The 25,810-nt window shown below is 42.5% G+C and overlaps 1 protein-coding gene across 1 annotated transcript in view; it reads right to left on the minus strand.

Annotated features, from left to right (window-relative positions):
* LOC126188345 (transcription factor Maf) overlaps positions 1-13,812 on the minus strand; it is an 85,231-nt gene extending 71,419 nt beyond the window's left edge. Inside the window, exon 1 of the mRNA XM_049929944.1 lies at positions 13,377-13,812. Within this exon, the coding sequence (XP_049785901.1) occupies positions 13,377-13,812 (436 nt within the window). The remainder of the gene's footprint in view (positions 1-13,376) is intronic.
* Between the last annotated feature and the right edge of the window lie 11,998 nt (positions 13,813-25,810).

Genomic DNA, 25,810 nt, shown 5'->3' on the forward strand with positions numbered 1-25,810 from the left:
ATCGCTCGTGCGCCTACTATAACACCACGTTCAAACTCAGTTAAATCTTTATAACCTGCCATTGTAGTAGCAGTAACCGATCTAACAACTGCGCTAGATCAGTTTGGATTCCGTACAAATGTTGGAACACGTGAGGCAATACTGACCTTACGACTTATCTTGGAAGAAAGATTAAGAAAAGGCAAACCTACGTTTCTAGCATTTGTAGACTTAGAGAAAGCTTTTGACAATGTTGACTGGAATACTCTCTTTCAAATTCTGAAGGTGGCAGGGGTAAAATACAGGGAGCGAAAGGCTATTTACAATTTGTACAGAAACCAGATGGCAGTTATAAGAGTCGAGGGGCATGAAAGGAGACAGGGTTGTAGCCTCTCCCCGATGTTATTCAATCTGTATATTGAGCAAGCAGTAAAGGAAACAAAAGAAAAATTCGGAGTAGGTATTAAAATTCATGGAGAAGAAGTAAAAACTTTGAGGTTCGCCGATGACATTGTAATTCTGTCAGAGACAGCAAAGGACTTGGAAGAGCAGTTGAACGGAATGGACAGTGTCTTGAAAGGAGGATATAAGATGAACATAAACAAAAGCAAAAAGAGGATAATGGAATGTAGTCAAATTAAGTCGGGTGATGCTGAGGGAATTAGATTTGGAAATGAGACACTTAAAGTAGTAATGGAGTTTTGCTATTTAGGGAGTAAAATAACCGATGATGGTCGAAGTAGAGAGGATATAAAATGTAGACTGGCAATGGCAAGGAAAGCGTTTCTCAAGAAGAGAAATTTGTTAACATCGAATATAGATTTAGGTGTCAGGAAGTCGTTTCTGAAAGTATTTGTATGGAGTGAGACATGGACGATAACTAGTTTGGACAAGAAGAGAATAGAAGCTTTCGAAATGTGGTGCTACAGAAGAATGCTGAAGATAAGGTGGGTAGATCACGTAACTAATGAGGAGGTATTGAATAGGATTGGGGAGAAGAGAAGTTTGTGGCACAACTTGACTAGAAGAAGGGATCGGTTGATAGGACATGTTCTGAGGCATCGAGGGATCACAAATTTAGCATTGGAGGGCAGCGTAGAGGGTAAAAATCGTAGAGGGAGACCAAGAGATGAATACACTAAGCAGATTCAGAAGGATGTAGGTTGCAGTAGGTACTGGGAGATGAAGAAGCTTGCACAGGATAGAGTAGCATGGAGAGCTGCATCAAACCAGTCTCACGACTGAAGACCACAACAACAACAACAGGGTGTTACAAAAAGGTACGGCCAAACTTTCAGGAACCATTCCTCACACACAAAGAAAGAAAATATGTTATGTGGACATTTCTCCGGAAATGCTTACTTTCCATGTTAGAGCTCATTTTAGTACTTCTCTTCAAATCAAATTAATCTTGGAATGGAAACACACAGCAACAGCACGTACCAGCGTGACTTCAAACACTTTGTTACAAGAAACGTTCAAAATGTCCTCCGTTAGCGAGGATACATGCATCCACCCTCCGTCTCATGGAATCCCTGATGCGCTCATGCAGCCCTGGAGAATGGCGTATTGTATCACAGCCGCCCACAATACGAGCACGAAGAGTCTCTAGATTCGGTACCGGGGTTGCGTAGACAGGAGCTTTCAAATGCCCCCGTAAATGAAAGTCAAGAGGGTTGAGGCCAGGAGAGCGTGGAGGCCACGGAATTGGCCCGCCTCTACCAATCCATCGGTCACCGAATCTGTTGTTGAGAACCGTACGAACACTTCGACTGATATGTGCAGGAGCTCCATCCTGCATGAACCACATGTTGTGTCGTACTTGTAAAGGCACATATTCTAGCAGCACAGGTAGAGTATCCCGTATGAAATCATGGTAACGTGCTCGATTGAGCGTAGGTGGAAGAACATACTGACGAAACTAAAATGAGCTCTAACATGGAAATTAAGCGTTTCCGGACACATGTCCACGTAACATCTTTTCTTTATTTGTGTGTGAGGAATGTTTCCTGAAAGTTTGGCCGTACCTTTTTGTAACACCCTGTATGGGCGTTGCCGACCGCAGCGCCGTATTCTGCCTGTTTACATATCTCTGTATTTGAATATGCAGGCCTATACCAGTTTCTTAGGCACTTCAGTGAATAATGTCCCTGCTGCCGTGTGTCGCGGCTCGAGGCACGCGTGTTCGTGCAGCGTGCAGGACTCGCCGCCGCCTGGTGTGTAGATTAGTTTCTCGCTGTCGTCGCCGAACCTGTGTTGTACCGCAGAATGGCATCAGCCCTAGTCTGGTAATATGTTTTCGAAGAGACGTAGCAATGAAGTACTTTGCTATATTCGCTTTAAACGATTAAAGATTTGCTTGCCATTTCTACGTAGTGAGATCCAGTTAGAGATATATTTTATCTATATAAAATTTCGTCAAGGCAAAGGAGTTCCTGTTACCGAAACAAGAGAATGTGAATAGCCGTGTTGGCAAGAAGACGCTCAGGTATTGCAGACGCAATGTGTAGAGATTTTTATTGTGAAGCATTTTGGTGACGAATTAGGGCTTGGTCTGTGAGGAATTTCGGAAGTGGTTATCCAGAGATCCCTTTGGTTGTACTTTGCTATGTGAAGACGACGTGAAGGCTGTCAAATAGTAATTTTGTACGCCGCAGTATTACGTAAATGGAGCTTGTTGCTTTGTTAAAAACGAAGGTTGTTAAAAGATTACGGTCATGAATGTGAATAACGTGGAATACCGAAGTTTAATAAGTGAGAATTTCTTATAAGAACTGTGAACTGTGGTAACTGGATGCTGCAGTGTATCGAACTATGATTTGTTCTTCACGGACGAGTTAAGAAGAGATTAAAATTTAAAGCAATGGACCGAAGTTTAAATAGACAGAAGCGGACCGACTGTACGGCCCATTCGCACATTTTTGTCCGTTCTTTGTGTGCAATAAAATAAATTTGGACGCTCTGATGAAATAAATTTGGAACGGGAGTGCACTGTTAACTTTATTAACCGTCTATTCTAGCGTCCGTCCCGTGGCAGTTGAGACTTTCAGCACATCGCAAACTGTCGAAGAACTTAAAGCGTGAAATCCATAACGCCGAATTTTAATTTGTTTTTAAACATGGGAGGTACGACGTTACCAAGATCGTCCATTTTGTCTCGATGCAGCGGCGGTCGCAGATTTTATTGCAACATCAGCGATGCTATGTCATCCCAAGGTATGTGTTCTCTGACATCTCTCTCCTCTTTGACGAAACTCAGCCGCAGCTTTTGGGAGCCTTATACGAAAATGTGTATTTACGGAATGAAGTTGACATATACTAAAGCAGAATCAGGATTAAAGCTAGTAAAAGAGTAAAAAGGTTATCATTTTCGAGAAAAACTGATTTGTAGTTAAACATAAAAAATAACTCATCTACTGAGGGAGGTTACTTGACATGTCGAGAGCGAAGTATCTGGTTGACAGCCGGGCAACAGCATTCGACAACCACTGAAACTGAGTTGCATGCAGTATCGTTAATCATTTCATGCCGATAGCTAAAACAGAGACGAAAATTGCTAATATTTATCAAGAGGTTTTGAAGTGACAGATATTGAAAATCGTACAGAATTACTTCACGCAACCATCTGCTGTCACTAATCTTTATTTTTATGTTACGTTAAAACTGTGGCACGTTACTTCAGTATCTTATAGTGCACTATGGTTGAGAGAAAGCATAAGTATTGTATGTGCTATTTACGCTCAACTCGGACAGATTAGGAATTGAATATAGCATTTTGGAAGAAAATCTGTTTAGTGGAGAACAATGGCAGCCACTAGGAGTGTGCAGAGCTATAGACTCTGTGTGTGTCCTCACACTTCATATCTTATTTTCATCATCACTACGCGAGATACAGTATACGACGGCGGCTGTATAGTCCGTAATGGCTGCAAAGTCTTCTTCAAATACAGGTACTCTAAATAAACCGAACAGGGTTTAGTGATAGCTACGTCGTATTTCTTTGAAGGATCCCCTCTTAAATTTCCCGAGCACTTCTGTTACACTTCCGTATGACCTAAACCGACCTGTTACTATCTTAGTACGTTGCCATTGAATTGATTCCATACATGTTGCTATTTCCGTCTAATGAGGTTATTACTCTTTGTTCTAATGTTATCTTACATTTATTCACATTCAAAGCGCCTGCCATTCTTTACACCAAGTAAAAAATTTGTTTATGTTTTTCTGAGATTTCTTATGGTCACCCAGCGACGACACCTTCCTGTAAACATCATCAAAGCCAGCGAACAATGTTGTAGTGCTACTAATCTTGTCTGATTAATCGTTTGTGTATTGAAAACATTAGAGGTCCCATTAGCTTCGTTGGGGCGCGCCCGATATCACTTTCGTTTTTGTTCAACATTCGCCTTTCAGCATGAGGTGCTGGATTCTGTTAGACAAACATTCATGAATCCAATCGCATATTTGCGAAGTTATTCTGTGTAGTTGTATGTTGGTTCGTAGTCGACCATGCTGTACAGTGTGGAACGCCTTTCGAAAATCTAGGAAGACGGAATCTTCGACCATAAATATAATAGACTGGCCCTGACTTCATTTTCGTGGCTCCAACATCTCTGGGCTGAAGTCACGTGAATTTTGGCAAAACATGGTTGTTTCGCGTTGCGCTTATGGCTGTACTCAGCGTTTTGTCGGGGAAATGGCATTTTATTTCACGTGTAAGTGTGTCTAAGATAGTGCAGATGCGTTTATTGAAATCTGCTGAAGTGACTTTTATATGTTTTTTACACTTGAAATAGAGTATCACGTAAATTAAAGTGTTGAAAGTGATGCCTGTAAAGTCAGACTCATATTACATTTTGGAAATTATCTGTGGTAATTTGGTTACAGAAGTAAGTATAATCGTTTCTCGTTCCTACTCATAGGTTCCGTAAGGATGAAAACCGAAGGCAGCTTTGGATACAGGCCCTGAAACGGGAAAACTTTAAGCCGTTTGCACATACGCGCCTTTGCTCGAAGCACTTCGCGGAGAAGTGTTTTGATAGGTTAGTTGTTATTTACAATGTATATCTATAATTGGTATTTACAGTGTCTGTCAGTTTTAAACCTAGGCTCCAAAATTATTTTCTGAAACTGCAAAGTCTCACCTTTCATCTAAAATATCATTTTTTTAAACTGATAGTTTAAACTTTTGTAAAAATAGTGGGAACTGAACCTTTGAAGTGCACCTAAAATTGATACTCTAAAATGGACCTGCTCCTAAAGTAAACAATTTTGACACCTGTAGTTGACATAATTCCCATAGCCCATTTTCTTTTATAAGTGACTAAAGCTCGAAACGTGGCGAATCCAATGTTTAAGGTTTTGACACGAGCCCACTCTTACTGTTTAAAAGAATTTTAACGACATTTTACTATAATTGATAGTTTATAGTAATTTCGTCCCGCTGCCCACCAGAGTGGCGTTCGATGTATTTGTTAGATTTTATAAATGGTACTTTGAACAAATCCAGGTCAAATGTAGTTCTGGCATAGTTTTTCACAAATAAAAAAGTAGTTTTTGTTGGAAGCGTTTGGCAGTCAATTGAGAAATGTGGGGAAAATCCGATACAAACACAGGATGGCAGACCACTGATTTGAAATCCCGCCACGTTCTGCCAACAGTCACGTGGTTTATGTTGGAGCCACACTAACCCCATAGCTTCTGCACAGCAAGGCCAGTCTACTAGTATCTATGGTCGAAGGACGGAATACAACTGTTCTCCCTCATCTAATGTCTGAAAATGTTGAGTATGGGAGAGCAGGCTGTATGTCACGCGAGCGGTCTCTGTGACAAACATCACCCGTCTCAGTGTCAAGCCAGTTTTACTCTTTATGACCAAAATCGTCTACTCGTCGCTAGCGAGCGTCATGCGCTTGCGCGTAAATCAGCCGATCAGCCGCCAACCACATCGCGAATGGATCAGTGGCGCCAGTCATCAATAGACTGTGACGTGTGTGGAGTTCTGACATCTTGAGTATGCTGCTGACTGCGCATGCCCAGAAATGGTAGACTGTGGCTTCGTTTGCTAATATAGGAAGCTAACCTACTCCACCACCTGTCGAAGTAATGGATTTTGTGCCTTCTTGTTGTTGGCTATGTTTTCGTGACACATTGCGAAGGTTGCTCACGGCTTGGTATTTTTACTGCTCGTGTTTTTTCACAATAGAGACGAAATATCCGACAGCAGAAAGGTATTTACGTTTCACAGTACCTGGCAAGGAAAAAAGCCTACATTGTGCATAAACAATAACGTTTTTAATGAAAATCGTTACAATTGCGAAAAGGTCATTTCTGTTTAACGAGAAAAATAATTTTCGTTATTATTTGACCCGTAGAAAGAAAAAAAAATACAAAGGATAAAGAAGAGCACAGTTTTCTGCCTTCTAAATATTGTCTGATGTGTTTGTAAATATATATTTTTTCGATCAAATTTAGATGTTTTGAAATGCTTTGACGATACCTTTTCTTTCTTTTATTTCCCAGGGGTGTGGAGAATTTACCATACGATCTTTGTCATCAATATTCACTATGAACTTTGCTTTTATCATTAGTAATCTACTGTAGCATTCTTGTTCCTATGTTTTATTACTATATTTCGAGTCTTCGAAAAAAGGATAGTCGCCCATAAAACCCCTTCCACCGTTCAGGTGGCAAATTGCACAGAAGCCAAATCTGGCAACACGCGTCATTTTGGTGCTGCCGTGTAAACGGAAACGACTACTCGTGATAGACGAGAGCAAAGCATGTGCAGTCGCGACACTAGCGCCCCTAGCGGCAAGAAAGTCTTTCGTCGCCTGACGTCATATAAGTTTAATATTTGTTTTCAATTATTTTTCTACCTAATTTGCGGAATAGCTACTATTTTTCTGTGTCCCAAGCGTTGGTACAATAATCACAAAATAAATGTGAACAGAGCCAAAGCTCATGAATGAAATGACTTTATCCGTAATTTCTTGGTGAAAAAATACCCTGAGAATTGCATGCAATTGTAGCTGTTCCCATTCAAAGCAAAGCGAGCTGATGTAAACACAGTATTTCATCCATTAGAAGCATATGTATCTTAGTTGTAAGTGTCCTAATGATTGGCACTTTCCTCGACAAACTGCAATATTGCTCGAATTCTAAAGATTTACTCATTCTTGCGCTTCGCTCGTCTTTCCAACTGACGAATATTGGTTTAATATAATTACTTGTATTTTTAAAATATGGCTGTGTTGAAAAAATTTGATGTTTGTGGCTCTGATGTAAAACAACTGCAGAATTGGTTTCTTTTGCTTCGGGAAAGAGTTTCATTGTTTTTGTCATTTTATTGTCACTCCTGTTTGATAGTTTTCTCTTCAGCTAGAGCTAGTGTGGTTTAACTGGTATGTTAAATAATGTAAGTGGTGCATTCCATACAAGTTTCCTAGTTTTTTACGGATTTATAAACTGGTATGTTTAGTAATGCAGTGAAGAAAACTTCACCTTATTGCATAGGCGAGTAACGTCTGTCGACAGTTCATCATATCTTCTGCTGTTTGGTATCCGTTTCTTGTTATTGAAAGAAAACGTTATTCTTCAGTAAATGGCTTTAGATCACAAGAAAACTGTTACCAAAAATGCCTGTAATATTCTGTTTCACACCTCTCATGGTCCTTAGGAAATCTATACAGGATGATCCGTTGTTAGTGGAATCCACACAAACACATAAATTAAAAGTGTCACTAAAATATATTGCCGAGAACACTTAGAAATAGATGAAAACAGCCAGCCGTAAGGGTATTTTATTTTTCGTACTGAGAGATTACATTTCGTATTTACAGGATGTTCAAAGCGTCTACAGAACGTTGTTCAAAGCGTCCTGAACTGAATTCAGAACACGGCTCTGTCCTTCTGCACAATGACCGTCGCACGCGTTGGAAAATCCGAGGCATTACCTGAAACGTATTTGCAGCAGCCACTACTTCGCTCCACAGATCTTTTGTGTTAGATCGCTGCGAGAATACATGCTCTCTCTCATGGTAAAGGACGTGAGACCTAGAGACCGTGCTGGCGACACAGCAGATCCTTTACGTCCAGTGGTCCTGCCAGGGTAATGTTCACTCTAATAGTGAGCCACAGCAAGGTGAGAATGTGCAGTGAAGCAGCCACATGTTCTGTCACGTTGCCTCCGGTGGACCAGGAAGAACGCTCCGAATAAACTACAAGCAAGCGACACGTCGTAGTCGTCCAGGCAGTTCAAATGGTCCAAGCAGGTAATCACCAACGATTCCTGCTAAAACACTGGTGGAGAACTGAATCTGGGAATGGTCCTCCAAAGTGGCGTGTGGTACTTCGTCAGCCCAAACAAAGTAACTGTGTTGACTGAAAGTGCCATTTATGGCAAATGTTGTCTCATCCATTGCCAATACTTTACAGAGCGTTTGTCGACCTGTGACGTGTTGGTTCAGCAGCCGATCACGGTGTTGAAAAGCAGGATTATGGTTTGAGCTCATGAAGAAACTGCACACGGAAGGGATTCAGTAACTGTTCAGTGCTGTTCTTCACACAGACTGCTGTGATTGTCGATGGCGCACAGGTAACATCTGGGTACTTAGTTTTCGTAAACCAGCAGCATACTTACGAAAAGCAGCAGCACAATTCTGAAGTTCCTGACCGGAAAACTAAAACCATATCACTCAATTCATCATTTCCATAATCTATCGTCTTCTGCGAACCAAAGCAAGTAATTTACAAAATGTTTATAGCCCATGATAATGCGCTGCAGCGGTGCGTGCACACAATACCAACGACGTTGCCACAGCTCACAAAGGTTTTTCGGCAATATGTTGTAACGACACTCTAAGAGATATTTTTTGGTGCAGATTCCACTAGTAACATTTATCAACTATTACGGGTAACCCTGTACCACTTGGCGCGCTGCTGTCGCTGTGTATTACAAAAATCAGCAGGTGTGTCGCGACTGTACGTGTAAAGCGATCCTCATACACTCAGTATTTATTGCACAATAATATTGTGTCAGCGAATTGCACGAAAATGTGAGAGGTGGCATGAGCCCCCTCTCATATTTCTATCTTACGATTCTCCTCTCTAATTGCATGCGGTGGAAAGTTGCTATTCCTTCACACGCGGACATCCCACGCAGCGTCTCTCGTCACCCGGGTGGTCCAGTGACAGGCGGGCTCTGTTGACTTTGAAAGGGTAAGCCGACAGGTGTGAGGGAGTCGAGTGAATGCTTTCCAGACGCCGACATTGTCAAGAGGCACGCCCGTAGGGCCTGAAGTAGCGGCTGGGCTAGAGGTTCTGTTACTTCGCAGAAACTTAGCGAAAACACTTTCTGGCGGGCTACCAGCGAGGCGTGGGAATGACTTGTGTACCCAGGCAGCTGTGGCGGGAAAATTCCCGCGCTTTCTGCAAAATAGTAACTGTGATTGGCTTGCTCAGGGCATAGCTCCGTGACGTAGCAAGATCGGCGCAGAAATTGGCGCCAAGAATCTCCATTGGTGGAATGGTAGCGTTCCGGCAATGGAGTGGAATTTTCCGCCGGTTTTCGAGTTGCTGATTGGAACGTTTAACCACGGCCACTGTCGTGGGGGCGGGAATGTTCTGTGTTCAGTTTTGTACGGGTGCTCTTGTGAGGAGTCGGCTCTCGTCTTTCGGTCGAGGACGTCGAAGCAACCAGCCATCGGCTCCGGTACGCCAGATCGTGTTCTGGCAGTTAAGAAGACAGTTTGGTAATGTATGTCCGCAGCACCGGCAGACAGGGATTTTCCTAGGTGATAATCAGAGCTCAGCAGAGCACGCCTGTTCTTCTTTTTCTAACTTTGTTCTGTCTTGGGTAGCAGGAATTAATGTTGGGTTGGCTATGTGTTTTCTCTAAGATTTAAGTTGCAAGGAATTGGCTGCACATACCACTTCGTCATAATCCTCACAATCTAGTTTAGGGACAACTTCACATTCACAGCGTTTGTTTGAGTCTCCAATTTGAGCCAATTTGATGTATTATAAATGTTTCATGTGTTTTTGTTTATTATTTTGTGTTTAGTCTTAATAAATCATATTGTTATTTTGGACAGAACTTTCATTCTGTTAATCGGTAGAGCAACCCCATCATTCCTCACCATGTTAATGAAACCTTCGTTTATTTAACTTATTCATCACATTAAATTATTGCAGGTGCCAAACTCTCTTCTACTCCACTGGCAGGGTTGATTAGAGTCAGTTCGCGTATTTTTTTTATCCCTTTTCCAACAGCAAAAGTTGGAGTTAGAATAGGGGGGGCTTAGAGCATCATGTACATATGTAGATTCTAGAAGAATTGAGTGTTAAATACACTGCTCGCCCCGGCACCTCGCAAATGTGAGGCCGAGAACGGCAATATTGATGTTAGGGACGCAGCAGTTACTATTACGACACTACGACAGTTTCTTCTGACGTTGTGGCAATGAGGTACTTGGCGTCTCCTAAACAGTCAGCAACTTCATTTCTCAAAGTACAGTATGGTTTTTTTATATATACATACTCCATCACACTCCTTGATCTTTTGTCATTCACTTTATTCAGTTGTTTGCGAAAATTCCTTCGGAGCGAAGGCAGAAAGTTCGTTTTATTCCGCAATGCTACCCTTACACAGTACAATATACACTGAGGCGATAAAAGCCATGGTAGTGATATGCACATATACAGATGGCGATAGTAGTGCTTACGCGACGTATAAAAGGGCAGTCTAGTGGCGGAGCTGTGATTTGTACTCAGGTGATTCATGTGAAAAGGTTTCAAATGGCTCTGAGCACTATGGCATTTAACATCTGAGGTCATCAGTCCCCTAGAACTTAGAACTACTTAAACCTAACTAACCAAAGGACATTACACATATCCATGCCCGAGGGAGGATTCCAACCTGCGACCGTAGCAGCAGCGTGGTTCCGGACTGAAGCGCCTAGAACCGCCCACATCATAGCCTACGTAGTAAATGTTAGCACACATTTCCATCAGTGCACACACATGCAACAGCTATAACTGTTATTTTTTTAGACATGTATAAAACAGTAATGCTTATTCTAATGACTTCACAAAGACAACAAATGACAGCTCCCTCGAACCGTACTTAGGGTACTGGCGACCCGTGTCACGAACGCGTCGAAGTGGGCTCGACAGAGGTCGCTAGCAGCTACAACGCAAAGTACAGTACCTTTCCAGCCAGCTGCCGTTTTCCTGTATTCGTGAAGTCATTTGATCTCATACAAGCATCACTATTTTATACACGTCTAAAAATACCAGTTATGCCCATTGCATATGTGTGCACTGGTGGAAATGTGTGTTAACGTTTACGACGAAGGTTAAGGTTTGAGATGGGACAATGCAGTCGTAGACTAGTCACCACAAATAAAAAATTTTTACTTTAACTGTGACAGAAACTAGAAACAACAAAACTTATTTTTTAGTTTTTTTCCATTTCAGTTCGAATATCTACACGCTTTAAACATACAATTTTTGGAATACATGCTAATTAACACATACCTAATTGTCATTTTTATGAAAAATGCGAGTCTTCTTATTTCTAATTAGTATCGCACAGAAATATCCAGTTTTCATTGAAAATATAAATTGTTAATAACTGATCTTTTATAAAAGACCGCTTAAATTTTGAAAATTACAAGTACAATCTTTTTCAGCTTTATGTATTTTACGCTTGACAAATCCCGCCCGAGGCAGGATTCGAACCTGCCACCGTAGCGGTCGCGCGGTTCCAGACTGAAGTGCCTAGAACCGCTCGGCCACACCGGCCGGCCATTACTGAGGAAGTGCGGTCTTACATGCAAGTAATAACGAATATTGCAGAAAAATCTTAACTTACACGAATAACAATGTCTCAGAACGTGTTGCATATATGAGGAGGAAAAAAAAAAAAAATTTGCATCTACCAATGCGCGAACGCGTGACATTAGGTATCGCATTCCCGCGCGCTAACCACTTTTTTCTTTCTTTTTTGTCATTTTGTTCGTTATTGATCGTTGTGGGTGGTCGTTGCGGACGTCGCAAGACATCCTGTTCAAGTTCGGTGGTTGATCCTTCCACTCAGTTTTTCACTACAGAGGCCAACCGGCTCTCTGACCGAACACGCTTTTTTTTTTTTCTTTTTAAATCTCATTTTGTTCTCTTTCGTTCGTTGTATCTGCTCGGGGCGGACGTCGTAAGACACCCGCTTTGGTTCGTTGTTGATCGGTGAACTCAGTTTTTTTATTACAGAGGGCAGCTAACCCTCTGACCGTAAACGCTGAGCTACCGTGCCGGCACAGCTACAACGCGCCACTTGGCCAAATGGTGGTGTGTAAGTCATACACGCGTGATAGTTTGGAAGGTTTCCAGTATCAGGCTTCACATAATTGCTTTCCAATGTTACCTGAAAGTTGCAAACACGTTTCGATAGTTACTAACAAACCTATTTGTGGGAAAAAGTACACAAAGGCACTAGTAACGTCAGTTCACATTCATGTACTATACGTAAGCAGAGCCGATGTCTTGATATTTAATGATCTTTAAACTCTTATTTGCATGAAAATAACACGTATTTTGAGAGAATATTGGCCGAAAACGTTTTTTTCTTGTAGTCATTCACAGTAACAATCTAACCTAACCATATTTCTAACAAAGGAAAATAGTCTATTACGAACTCACTTTCCAACTGGATGCGTCCTCAGGTGATTCTTTAGTAACACAATCACTAAATCCAAAGTTAAAATAGCTAAATATGTTAAAAATAACAAATTATAGGTGTAGATAAACCAGAGCTCACCGATCGACAGGGCCAGACCGAAATCCAAAATCTCTCGGTACAATTACCGTAAAATCGGTGGGAAGACCGTTCGGCAACAAGTGTCAGAAGCTTACTGAATAGGATGTTTCGATACAGAACCGAAAATGACGTCACTACCGAGACTAGCCTACTACACCGATCGGTATGAACGATCAGGGGATCCCCCACTACCACTCAGTGTTGCCAACACTCAGAAAAGGAAAAAAACCGCAGCCTGTTACGGTCGCAGTACACTTACATCACGAACGTGCCTCGTAGAAGGGGCTTTAGTGGCCTAATGCTCTGAAGTGAGGCTACAAGTCTCAGAAGCTTACTGAATAGGATATTTCGATAAAGAACCGAAAATGACGTCACTACCGAGACTAGCCTACTACACCGACCGGTATGAACGATCAGGGGATCCCCCACCACCATTCAGTGTTGCCAACACTCAAAAAAGAAAAAAAAACTACAGCCTGTTACGGTCGCAGTACATTTACATCTTGAACGTGCCTCGTTTTAGGGGGATGATGTTGTGAGGTGAGGCTACAAGTTGCTACGGGTACGTGGACGGTAGACCGACCTGCGAGTCCGAGGTAGTGCATGCCGGGGTGCTGGTGCGGCCCGTTGGCGGAGCTGCTGGAGGAGCAGACGGCCGCGGCGGCGGCGGCGGCGGCGGCTGCGGCGGCGGCGGCCGCGCTGCGCGCCGCGAACGCGCACGACGGCAAGTCGGCCAGCTCGTCGTCGCTGCCGTCGCAGGCGTCGTGGCCGCCCGACTGCGACAGGAAGTAGCCGGCCAGCTTGTGCGCCGCCTGCCCGTGCCCGTGCCCGTGGTGCTGCTGGCCGTGCTGGTGGCCCGCCTGGTGGTGGTGGTGGTGGTGATGGTGGTGGTGGTGCGGCGACGAGCTGGAGTCGGCGCGCGTCACCTCGACGACGCCCCCGCTGCGCGGCTGCGAGGAGCCGGGGGACGCCGCCGACGACGCCGGCAGGCGGTAGCCCGGGCTCTGGCTGCTCGACATGGCCGCCCTGCTCTTCCCACTCCCTCGCCTAACACGCGAAACCTCTACTGCGCAGCAACGCCCTCTATTGTCAACTCGTGCATCTGCCGATAAGACGCGAATTTCACTGCTACCGAATCCTGCACAGAAATATTATGAACCTGTTCCACTGCGAAACGTGAACTAGCCCGAAGAAAAAGACAGTAAACTTAGTTCGGCTCGCCTATATAGCGCAAACCGATGACAGTTATCAGCTACCTAACAGGTGTTTACCGCACGGTCAACTCCAGTGCAGTTTCAGCCCGACCCTCGAAGCCTCACGCTGCGCACTTCTGCCGTACCGCCTCCGTCCGTGCGAAATCTGAGTCTTCTTCGCGACAGTTCTCACGCCACTAGAAGCTCCATCTTCCTGCGAATCACCTGAAACAAATGCATATATTGTACGTTAGTGAATAACCAGTAACCTCTCTCCCTCACGGCCAAAATTCCTTAAATAATCCATATCCCATATAAAAAACAGCTTCAGAGGTCTGATTATTTCACAAATGAGTTGATGTGTTAAGTATTTCGCGTTAAGCGTGTAAAATCTTGAGTACATAAAACGATAATTATGACGGTTTTATTAGTTTCGGATTATTCATCCATAGATTAAGAAAAAAACTCAAAACAAAAATTGGTAACTCAGAAAAACAACAACCCCTTTGTATGGTTATGTAAAATCTTTTTGGCAAAGAATGCATTGTGCCAGATCGTTTGTTATACGCTTGATCGTAGTAAAAGTAAGTTATAAAACGAAGATCATTAACTGCAAATTAACAATGAAATGTCCTCCAAATATTAAGGTGTCAATTTTATTTTTTACGTGACACCAATATTTTCAGTGCAGTCCTGGTATTTTGCGCTGCCTTTTAAGGAAAAGCTAGTTTTTCACGCATCTCAATCTTTATGATACCATATCTCCTGAACTACGTGTGGTACAATGCAGTAATTTTGCAGTTGCATTTAGTGCTATATGTGGATGCTGTCTGCAAAATGTGTTCCTAATTGAGCTAAATAAGTAATGAACTAAAACGTTGTGCTTCGTGCTGAAGTTTTATTGCATGAAATGCGAAAATGTAGAGAGCGATAAACTCTGTTCCCTTCATTATTTTTTGCGGGATATCAGCGAGAAAATATTAGAGAAGGTTTGAAATTATGTGTAAAGCTTGTTGCAAGTTGCTAAGTGCTCTCGTGGTTGCAAAGATGGACCTCGCCTTGGACGTAGGGAGTGAAGTTGCGCATCATGCAGCCTACTGTGCACAGTTTGAGTCGTAACACGACGTCCTGTGGCTGCACGAAAAGCATTATTCAACATGGTGGCGTTGCTGTCAGGGTTCCTCCGAGCCATAATCTGTAGGTGCCGGTCATCCACTGCAGTAGTAGCCATTGGGCGGCCTGAGCGAGGCATGTCATCGACAGTTCCTGTCTCTATGTATCTCTGCCACGTCCGAACAACATCGCTTTGGTTCACTCCGAAATGCCTGCACACTTCCCTTGTTGAGAGCCCTTTGTGGCACAAAGCAACAATGCGGACGCGATCGAACAGCAGTATTGACCGTCAAGGCATGGTTGAACTACAGACAACGCAAGCCGTGTACCTCCTTCCTGGTGGAATGACTGGAACTGATCGGCTGTCAGAGCCCCTCCGTCTAATAGGCGCTGATCATGCCTGGTTGTTTACATCTTTGGGCGGGTTTAGTGACATCTCTGAACAGTCAAGCCGGCCTGGGTGGCCGGTTCTAGGCGCTACGGTCGCAGGTTCGAATCCTGCCTCGGGCATGGATGTGTGTGATGTCCTTAGGTTAGTTAGGTTTAAGTCGTTCTAAGTTCTAGTGGATTGATGACCTTAGAAGTTAATTCCCATAGTGCTCAGAGCCATTTCTTTGAACAGTCAAAGGGACTGTGTCTGTGATAAAATATTGGGCCAATATTGTCTGGATAATTTGCTCGCGATGAGTTAAGTAGCCTCAAAACATATAAAGTTATTCACTTTAATTATTATCTTACACCGTTAAAACTTTATTCAAAGATTATAACTTTTTCTGACAACATTATGACAGCAATTAAAATTTTTAAATGTAGTCAGTAATCGTAAAAATACATCTACATTTACATCTACATCGACATGAATACTCTGCAATTCACATTTAAGTGCTTGGCAGAGGGTTCATCGAACCACAATCATACTATCTCTCTACCATTCCACTCCCGAACAGCGCGCGGGAAAAACGAACACCGAAACCTTTCTGTTCGACCTCTGATTTCTCTTATTTTTATTTTGATGATCATTCCTACCTATGTAGGTTGGGCTCAACAAAATATTTTCACATTCGGAAGAGAAAGTTGGTGACTGAAATTTCGTAAATAGATCTCGCCGCGACGAAAAACGTCTTTGCTTTAATGACTTCCATCCCAACTCGCGTATTATATCTGCCACACTCTCTCCCCTATTACGTGATAATAAAAAACGAGCTGCCCTTTTTTGCACCCTTTCGATGTCCTCCGTCAATCCCACCTGGTAAGGATCCCACACCGCGCAGCAATATTCTAACAGAGCACGAACGAGTGTAGTGTAAGCTGTCTCTTTAGTGGACTTGTTGCATCTTCTAAGTGTCCTGCCAATGAAACGCAACCTTTGGCTCGCCTTCCCCACAATATTATCTATGTGGTCTTTCGAACTGAAGTTGTTCGTAATTTTAACACCCAGGTACTTAGTTGAATTGACAGCCTTGAGAATTGAACTATTTATCGAGTAATCGAATTCCAACGGATTTCTTTTGGAACTCATGTGGATCACCTCACACTTTTCGTTATTTAGCGTCAACTGCCACCTGCCACACCATACAGCAATCTTTTCTAAATCGTTTTGCAACTCATACTAGTCTTCGGATGACCTTACTGAGAATAAAGTCATTGTTGCCCCTGAAAGCCGTTAGATACACAATGCGCAACAAGGATTCGAGGACTTTAACCTAATATAGACGTCCAGCATTCTGAGCACAGACGATCTTGTTAAAACTTGACTACGCAGCTTGTCATCTTCTCCTTCCAGCTATAAAGTGTCTCTCTCTTACAAAAATGGCGTACAAAAATTGGAAATGATTTACGGCATATCTGCACTGAGGTGGCAAAAGCCATGTCATACCTCCTAATACCCTGCACCAGCTCGAGGTGGCATGGACTCCACAAGTCGATAGAAATGTTGAGTCAAGCTGTCTCTACAGTCGTCCACAATTGCGAAAACGTTGCTGGAGCAGGATTTTGTGCACAAATTGACCTCTCGGTTATATCTCATTTCACGTCGGGCCATCTGGATGGCCAAATCGTTTGCTCAAACTGTCCGGAATGTTCTTCAGGCCAATCGCGAATAATTGTGATAATTGTGGCCCGGTGACATGGCGCAGTGTCATTCATAAAAAATGGTTCAAATGGCTCTGAGCACTACGGGACTTAACATCTGAGGTCATCCGTCCCCTAGAACTTAGAACTACTTAAACCTAACTAACCTAAGGACATCAAACACATCCAAGCCCGAGGCAGGATTCGAACCTGCGACCGTAGCGGTCACGCGGTTCCAGACTGTAGCGCCTAGAACCGCGCGGCCACTCTGGCCGGCCATTGATAAAAATTCCATCGTTGTCTGGGGACATGAAGTCCGCGAATGGCTGCCAATGATCTTCAGGTAGCCGAACATAGCCACCTCCAGTCAATTATCGGTTCAGATCGGTTCAGCTGGACCAGAGGACCGAGTCCATTCCACGTAAACACAGCCACACCATTACCGACCGACCACGAGCTCGCACAGTGCCTTGTTGACAACTTGGGTCCACGGCTTCGTGAGGTCTGCTCCACACTCGGACCCTGCCGTCAGCTGTCACCAACTGAAATGGGGACTCGTCTGATGGGGCCACTGTTTTCCAGGCCAGTAGGGCCCAGAAGATACGGTGTAGGCGATGCTGTGCTGTTGACGAAGGCACTCGCTTCGGTCGTCTGCTGCCACAGCCCAATAACGCCAGGTTTCGCTGCTGTGTTCTGACGGATACGTTCGTCGTACGTCCCACATTGGTTTCTGCGGATATTTCACGAAGTGTTGCTTGTCTGTTAGCACTGACAACTCTACGCAAACGCCACTGCTCTCTGTCGTTAAGTGAAGGCCGCCGCCCACTGTGTTGTCCGTGGTGAGAGGTGACGCCTGAAGTTTGGCATTCTCCCCACACTCGGCACACTCTTGGCAGTGTGGATCTCCAAATACTGAATTCACTAACGATTTCCGAAATGGAATGTCCCATGTGTGTGGTTCCAACTATCATTCTGCGTTAAAATTGTGTCAATTCTTGTCGCGCGGTCATAATCAGATTGGAAATCTTTTCTCACATGAATTGTCTGAGTACAAATGACAGCACTGTCAATGCATTGCCTTTTTGTACGCCGTGTATGCCATACTAGCATGTAGAGCTGCATGGAGAGTTGGACCAACACAATCTCCGTACTGAAGACCACAACAACAACAACACATGCGAGACTACCGCCATCTGTGTATGGACGTATCGCTAACCCACGACTTACGTCACCCCAGTGTATACTGCCGCTAATCGTGCCGGAAATACGTTTTTTTTTTTTTAAATTTAACTTCAAAAAGGATAGAAATTGAAAGAATGAATTAAAGTTTGTGTTACAGCCAAAAGTGGAACTCAGGTGTCCTGCGTAGGAGACAGATGTGCTAACTACTGCAGCACCACGCTACTAGCACATCTGCCTAGAAACGCGGAGACCTGCGTTCAAATCCCAACTGTGGCACAAATTTTAATTCATTGCTCCAACCTCTGTACTTGTAGCAGATAAAGTTGGGACACATATGTCTGCAGGAAAATGTATCTTTCAATTTTAATTAGGGCCAGAGTTACGTTAATTTTTTTGAAATTTATTTAATTTTTCCACCTCATTTGGCAACGTATCTTCCCATAAATGCGTATTGCATTGCGTATATTGCACATAAGCAAAATGAGATTTCTTCTTAATTTTGTCAAAATTTGACTCTTAACATGTATCATGTTTGAAATCTCTGTCTCCTAGAAAAATCACGTAAAAATGCTGAAATTCGCATTTGGTATAGACCTCTGCAGTGTCTCTAAGCATGTCAAAATCTGTTCTTAATTTCAATTAGGCACACAATGACTTTTTTCTTGAAATATTCGAAAATTTCGCGTTCCGTTAAGTCCCCTACTTTAGAACTGGCAGTGGCAATCCTCGGCGCAGCAAAAGTGGCAACACAGTGGGAGCCCGGTCCATCCCACTGTCTGTCAGGCGCCGACTGCTTTAGGCCGGACTACAGCAATCCACCGACATAACAGGCTAAATAGTATTGGCTCGTGGGTTCTTTTGATCTTGGATGTCAAGCGCGTATCTTACACAAGGTCATACAAATGTAAGACACCATACGAAGGATTATATTTTTTATAGCAGTTTTTCGAGCGGAGGTCGCGTCACAGAAGCTGATTTCTGCTCCATTTACTCCTGTCTGTACGGGACAAAATGTAGTTACTTTATTTGGGATGGAAATTTGGAAATTTGTGGTAAGCTCTATGGGACCAAACTGCTGAGCTCATCGGTCCCTAGGCTTACACACTATTCACTCTAACTTAATTTAACTTACAATAAGGACAACACACAGACCCATGCCTAAGGGAGGACTCGAGCCCCCTGGAGGGAGGGGGGGGGGGGCGCGGCGCCGCGCGAACCGTGGCAAGGCGCCTTAGACCGCATGGCTACCCCGCGCTGCTCGGGACGCAATGGGCACAAAATACATCTTTATCAGATTAACATAAGTTTGTCTTTGATGGAATAATTGCTTAAAACTGAATATCTCTCTACAATCGTCGGAAATATATTACGTAGACAAGGATGTAATACACAGGGTGTTTGGTAACGTTTTTTTTTTCTGGAATTTTCAAAATACTAACTGGGGGAATATTTATTTAGATAGGTAAAAGTAAAAAACACATTAGCCACATTTCTGTGGAATTATTGACTTACTTTACTTAATCATTGCCGACCGCGGTGGCCACGCGGTTTAGGGGCTGCAGTCCGGAACCGCGCGACTGCTACGGTCGCAGGTTCGAATCCTGCCTCGGGCATGGATGTGTGTGATGTCCTTAGGTTAGTTAGGTTTAAGTAGTTCTAAGTTCTAGGGGACTGATGACCTCAGAAGTTAAGTCCCATAGTGCTCAGAGCCATTTCAACCATTTGAACTTAATCATTTTCCAGGGAGTTCCAGAAACGAGTTATAATTTTTCAAATAGAATTTGTTTTCTGTCTTGTACCTGATGTAGTTAAACCAACTATGTAGGCACAAATCAGTTTAAATCAAATTTCTATCAAAATTAGTTAGGAAGCGAGAAACGTTCAAAGTTTCGGGGTGTATGTAACATGTCGTACATGAAATTGTTGTGCCAAAGGGCGGAAAGCTTCCTAGAAGCGCTTTTAATGGAAATTTAATTTATATTGATTAATGCACAGTTTGTTTAAACGCATCAGCAACTTAGTAGAAAACAATAATTTGCTGTTTAAAAAATTGTAACTCCTAGCTGTTACTCCTTGCAAAATTACTAAATAGACTATGTTCATAACTCTGTAGAAAGAGCAACGATTCTTACGTTTACCTGTCTACATAGATATTCATCTCATTTGTTATTTTGTAAGTCATAGAGCAAAATATTTCAGCTGAAACAACCTTCACAGAGCCCGGTATACGAAAAGGTGTTTTCTGTTGTGGACTAAATTTGCAAGGATAAGGTCATTTTCTTTCGCTGGTGTTAGTTTGCAGTTTTTGCGCAAGGAGTGCTATTGTATCGGATCACATAGAGAGCCTTTGGATGATACGGTAAATGTAGTATATACATTTATAAATCAGCTGAACGTTTAAAAAGTGGTATTAGTTGAAATATTCGTAACTTATTGTGGACACTTTTTAACTGAAGAGGATTGTCACGAGTTAACAGTGAACTAGAGTAAATTCGCAACTTGTGCAACAGGCTTTGGATGAATTAGGAACAATGTAGTGTACAACAAAAATCGTAATATCGCTGTTATATGCAAGGACTTTGAAACTGTGATTCCAACACAGTTATGCCACCTGAGAGTATAGAAAACACAGAAAAAGGAAAATGAACGACTTATTACATTACTGGAGGGAAGGTATTCACGTAGGTATGAAATAGGATTCTGAAGATGAGGGGTACCATGCATTAGTGTTACGACGCGTCAGCTAGATAATGCGTCCATTAGAAGCGGTCAGTGTTCAGACACATCACGAAAAGCGGCAGAGGGATGGCACAGTTACTATAAGACCCTTTCGTTACTGTTATTGTGTGCTGTCGTGTCTGAGAAGCGAAGTAGTAACACATAGCACTACTCACAATTTGTTTCATTCTCTCAGAAGAGGGCGGCGAACAGAAAATGGAGTTTATTCTTATGTACGCAAAGTACTTTCAGAAAAATACGAAATTTAGGAGGGCAGATTTTTTTTTGTGTACTGTGCATTTTTCATCGAAAACTGGGCATACTTTCACAGCGTCCGTAAATGGGGGACAATTTGTCTCTCCCCCTTACGCAAAAAGCATTCACTGCATAAAAGAAAGTAATTAGAATAGTGTTTGGAATTCACACAGGTACATCTTGCAGGTATCTCTCTAAGCAACTGGTAATATTCACTTATGAAATTTCTTATCAATAATCAATCTGAATTTGAGAGTAACAGAGATGTAGTAGTACAACACTATCAAGAAAAATGATGTACGTTACCCTTTAATGAATCTATCTTTGGCACAGAGGGGGATTAAATTTGAGCTGTAAACCTCTTTGACAGTCTACCCGTGGAAATAAAATGTTTGACAGGTAGCAGAAACGTTTTAAAATATGGATTAAAGGTGTTCCCCTTCACAACTCCTTTTATACCGTAGAGGAATTCTTGAGTAAGAATAATTAGTAATTTTTAAAGAAAGAAAACATGTAAATGGGCAGCATTGTCATATAAATATTATTTTTTATATGTTTTTAATTGTATGTAAGTGTTCTATGTTTGCTGCGTTTGCCGGCCGGTGTGGCCGTGCGGTTATAGGCGCTTCAGTCTGGAACCGCGTGACCGCTCCGGTCGCAGGTTCGAATCCTGCCTCGGGTATGGATGTATGTGATGTCCTTAGGTTAGTTAGGTTTAAGTAGTTCTAAGTTCTAGGGGACTAATGACCACAGATGTTAAGTACCATAGTGCTCGGAGCCATTTGAACCATTTGCTGCGTTGACACGTATCCATATCATAACGTTAATCGCGAATTTTATCTATGGAACAAACTCTTGCGGGGGTGGTGTCAAATATTTGGTACCCCAGGATTCTGTGTGTCGTGCAAAAAATTAATTTGTTCTTAGAACACAATGTAAACGTTTTACCAAATAGCACAGTTGATAATATAAGCATGTGGCGCCGAACAACACTGAGAAATGCCGTCTATAGGATAACATTGACTCGAAGGTTAAGTACGAAATTATCAGACCATAAATCGTTTGTACGATATTTTGTCTCTTATCGCTTTCTTTACTTCTGGCAGTACGCTGTTGATGTCAAAATTAGCAGAAAGCTCCGTGGTTGGGAGCCCACGTTTAACTGTAGGTCCTGTGATAACTGAATGGTTAAGTCAGTTCAGAGGTCGGAGGAAGGCAATGGCATAGCACGTCCCATAGAACACTAAGGCGTTCAAACCTTCCTTCAAGTTAAGAACAGCTGTATCTTATATACTGTAACACTGTTTATTATATTGTAATAAAACAAGGAATAAGAGTAAAGTCTGTTTGCTTAAGTAGTGAAAAATTACATTTGGACCTATGATGACGAAATAAAGGCGAATCAACAGGTGATGTAAAATATAATAACCTACTAACATTAAAAGACCCAAATAAATTTACCTGAAAACACATGGGATAAGAAGCTTTATTTCATCATAACAAACTTCACAAAGATGGCAGTCTACAGTGATACAAGAACTAACGAACAGGGTCAAGTGATTACCGCAAAAACTTGTATGAAATGTAAATTACTCATGTATGCGGTTTATTTGCAGCTTCGTTTCATTCTCAATCAATTCAGCACCTTCAGGGATCGCACAAAAATCCTTTCTTGGTTATTTGATCAGTATTATAAACGGTGCAAAATGACTTCGCAGAGAGAATACCACACGAACATAAGGAAAAAGTCTGGCAACGAATGACAATTATTTTAAGGTTAAAAATAAACTTATTTCTCTATGAAGTTTCTAGTAGTAGCCCACTGCACACTGGCTCACATTTTTCAGGAGGGGGGGGGGGGGTTGATTCGATACCTGAAGTAAATCCTTGATAGCCTGCAAAATAGGGATCTACGACATATTAACAGTTCCTTGAACTCAGAGCGAACCGAAGCAAGAAACTTACTTAGACATATATACAGGTGGAACTCAGAGGGTGCTAATTCTGATGAAAAGGATATATGTTCCAACGATTCGAATCTGAACTTCTGGATTTCTCACAATACCGAAGCACATTATTCTATTGCCCTGAAGGCAGATGACTTTTTTGATTTTGTGTCACAGGCACCTTCTCAAGAACTTACTTTTATCCGGGTTGTCTAGAAGACTAGTTTAGTATTCGTCAGATATTACTTTATCATAGTAAGGCGATCAACAAAAACAATCTCTTTTGAAAACATTAACCACCATTTTAGTATAAGCTGGCTTATTTTTATTGCAGAGCCTTCGGGTTCTGCCGATGCGTTGACTGCCGTTCGTTTCTGATCTGAAGTTGTAGACAGTATTACATCGATGCATAGAATCTATTCGTTTTAACTCTCTTCAAGCACTGCCGAGAAAATCGTTTTCCCATTTTCTTTAGGTCGCCATTCAACGAATCTTGCACAATCCACCCCCACACTTTCGGCTCAAATGCTTGTGGCTTATACATGTCACATCTTCAGTCAACGAAGACCCAAAACGATACTATCTGATCTTTCGAATTTTTCGCCTGTGGTGGCGGTTTTCGGACGTCACATGAATCATTCTCAAGGGAAGTACGGTCGTGTTATAACTGTTCAAACAATCTGGATGAACTTCCTTAAGAGATAACCTGCCAAAACAAAAACTTGTATGCCGGCAGGGTATTCCAGTTTACGTATTTGAAAGAAATTCACAGTATAATCCTACTTTAAAAAGCCTAATAAACGAAGATTATTCCGTGGATCAACTTGATATCAAGCTACACGAATCAACGTAACTAAAACAAACATTAGTTGATATTAACGGCATATTTCTATGATGTCGAGTTAATTATTTCTAATCCACCTGACAACTAATATCGCCTCCAGACAACTGCAGTATTTAAATCCGAGGGCTTATGGTTAAGCTCAAGGAGGAAATGAACAATATTACACTTGAGAAGTAAAGCAACCTGCTGGAACAGTAAACGCAATACAATGCACAATTCAAATGAAACAAAAAAAAATTACAGACGGAAATACAGATCGTCTTTTGGAAGAAGTTCTTATCTTAACTAGCTTCTGTTAGCTATGAAAGTATTTATGTCTCTCCGCCGCAATGTTTGGGGAATTGGAGACCAAAATTTATGTAATGATAGCGAAATCTATCCCAGAAACAATAATGAGGAAATAATAAAAATTGAAAAGTAGTGTGTAGAGTACAAATGTAGACTGAGAGGAAATAAAAAAAATAAAATAAACAGGATAGTAATGATGGTTAGCAGAAATGAAACGAAAATAAACATTAGTTGATATTAACGGCATATTTTTACGATGCCGAGTTAATTATTTCTAATCCGCCTAACAACTAATATCGCCTACAGACCACTGCAGAATTTAAATCCGACTTCACTTCAAACTACTGGACCGAATAGAAGACGAAGTGAGGGGACTGTGCTGCCTCGTAAGCAAAATAACTGATGACAGACGAGGCAAGAACATAAAAAGCACACTAGCACAGACACACACGCCATTCCTCGCTAAAAGATGTCTTCTACTATCAAACTTGGACCTTACTTTGAGAAAGAAATTTGTAAGTATGTACGCCTGGTGCACAGTATTGAGTGGGAGTGATTCATACGCTATTTGGGATGTGGTGTTCTATAAGAATGCTGTAAGTTAAGTGGACTGATTAGATAAGAAATGAGGAGGCTCCCTGCAGAATCGGCGAATAAAGGAATATGTGCGATACACTAACTAGAAGAAGCGACAGGACGACATGTCGGGTGTTGAGAGATCAGGAAATGGCTTCCATGTCGCAGAGGGCGCAAACTATAGGGAAGAACAGAAATTGGAATTTATCCACAATAAGAGATTAGTAGGGTGGCACTGGAGAGGCAGTTATTGCGGGTAGCAATAAACTAGTCAGAAACTGATGAAAGCACCACGAAGTTAACCATCGTGGATAACGTGACATGTACTTGTGACTACCACGATGCAGTTAGCAGCTAGGCTACTACGAGACCGGATAATATTGACATGGACGTCGATAAAGAAGAGAGTGAACGAGCGAGCGAGCGAGTGAGAGAGAGATACCTGCTGGGGCGCTGGGCAGCTGGTGTTGACGGTTCGCTTCCCGGGCGTCTACTGACGGGCTGCGGCAGCTTCAGCAGGGGCGCCTGCGCCTCCCTTCACCCTCACCGCCTCCACCCCAGGGCGGCGCCACCAACGCCGCCTATTGGCCGGGCTGGGGGCGGCTCCACCCTCCCTCTGTCGTCACAGGTCCAGCCGGGATTCACCGTTTACAAAGAAACAAGCCAAACGACTCCCCGCCAACTTGCCAGTTTCCCGTCGATTTCGCTGGGGAAGGCCGGCCTTCTGCCAATGTCTCACTTAGTGTAAGGCTCACATGTTCGTTTCCACTACATTTACATGTTAGGCTCCCAACACCAGATTTCGTAAACCGATTATCTCATACCGTTTCTG

Source organism: Schistocerca cancellata, chromosome 5 (assembly GCF_023864275.1).
Source record: "Schistocerca cancellata isolate TAMUIC-IGC-003103 chromosome 5, iqSchCanc2.1, whole genome shotgun sequence".
Taxonomy (NCBI): domain Eukaryota; kingdom Metazoa; phylum Arthropoda; class Insecta; order Orthoptera; family Acrididae; genus Schistocerca; species Schistocerca cancellata.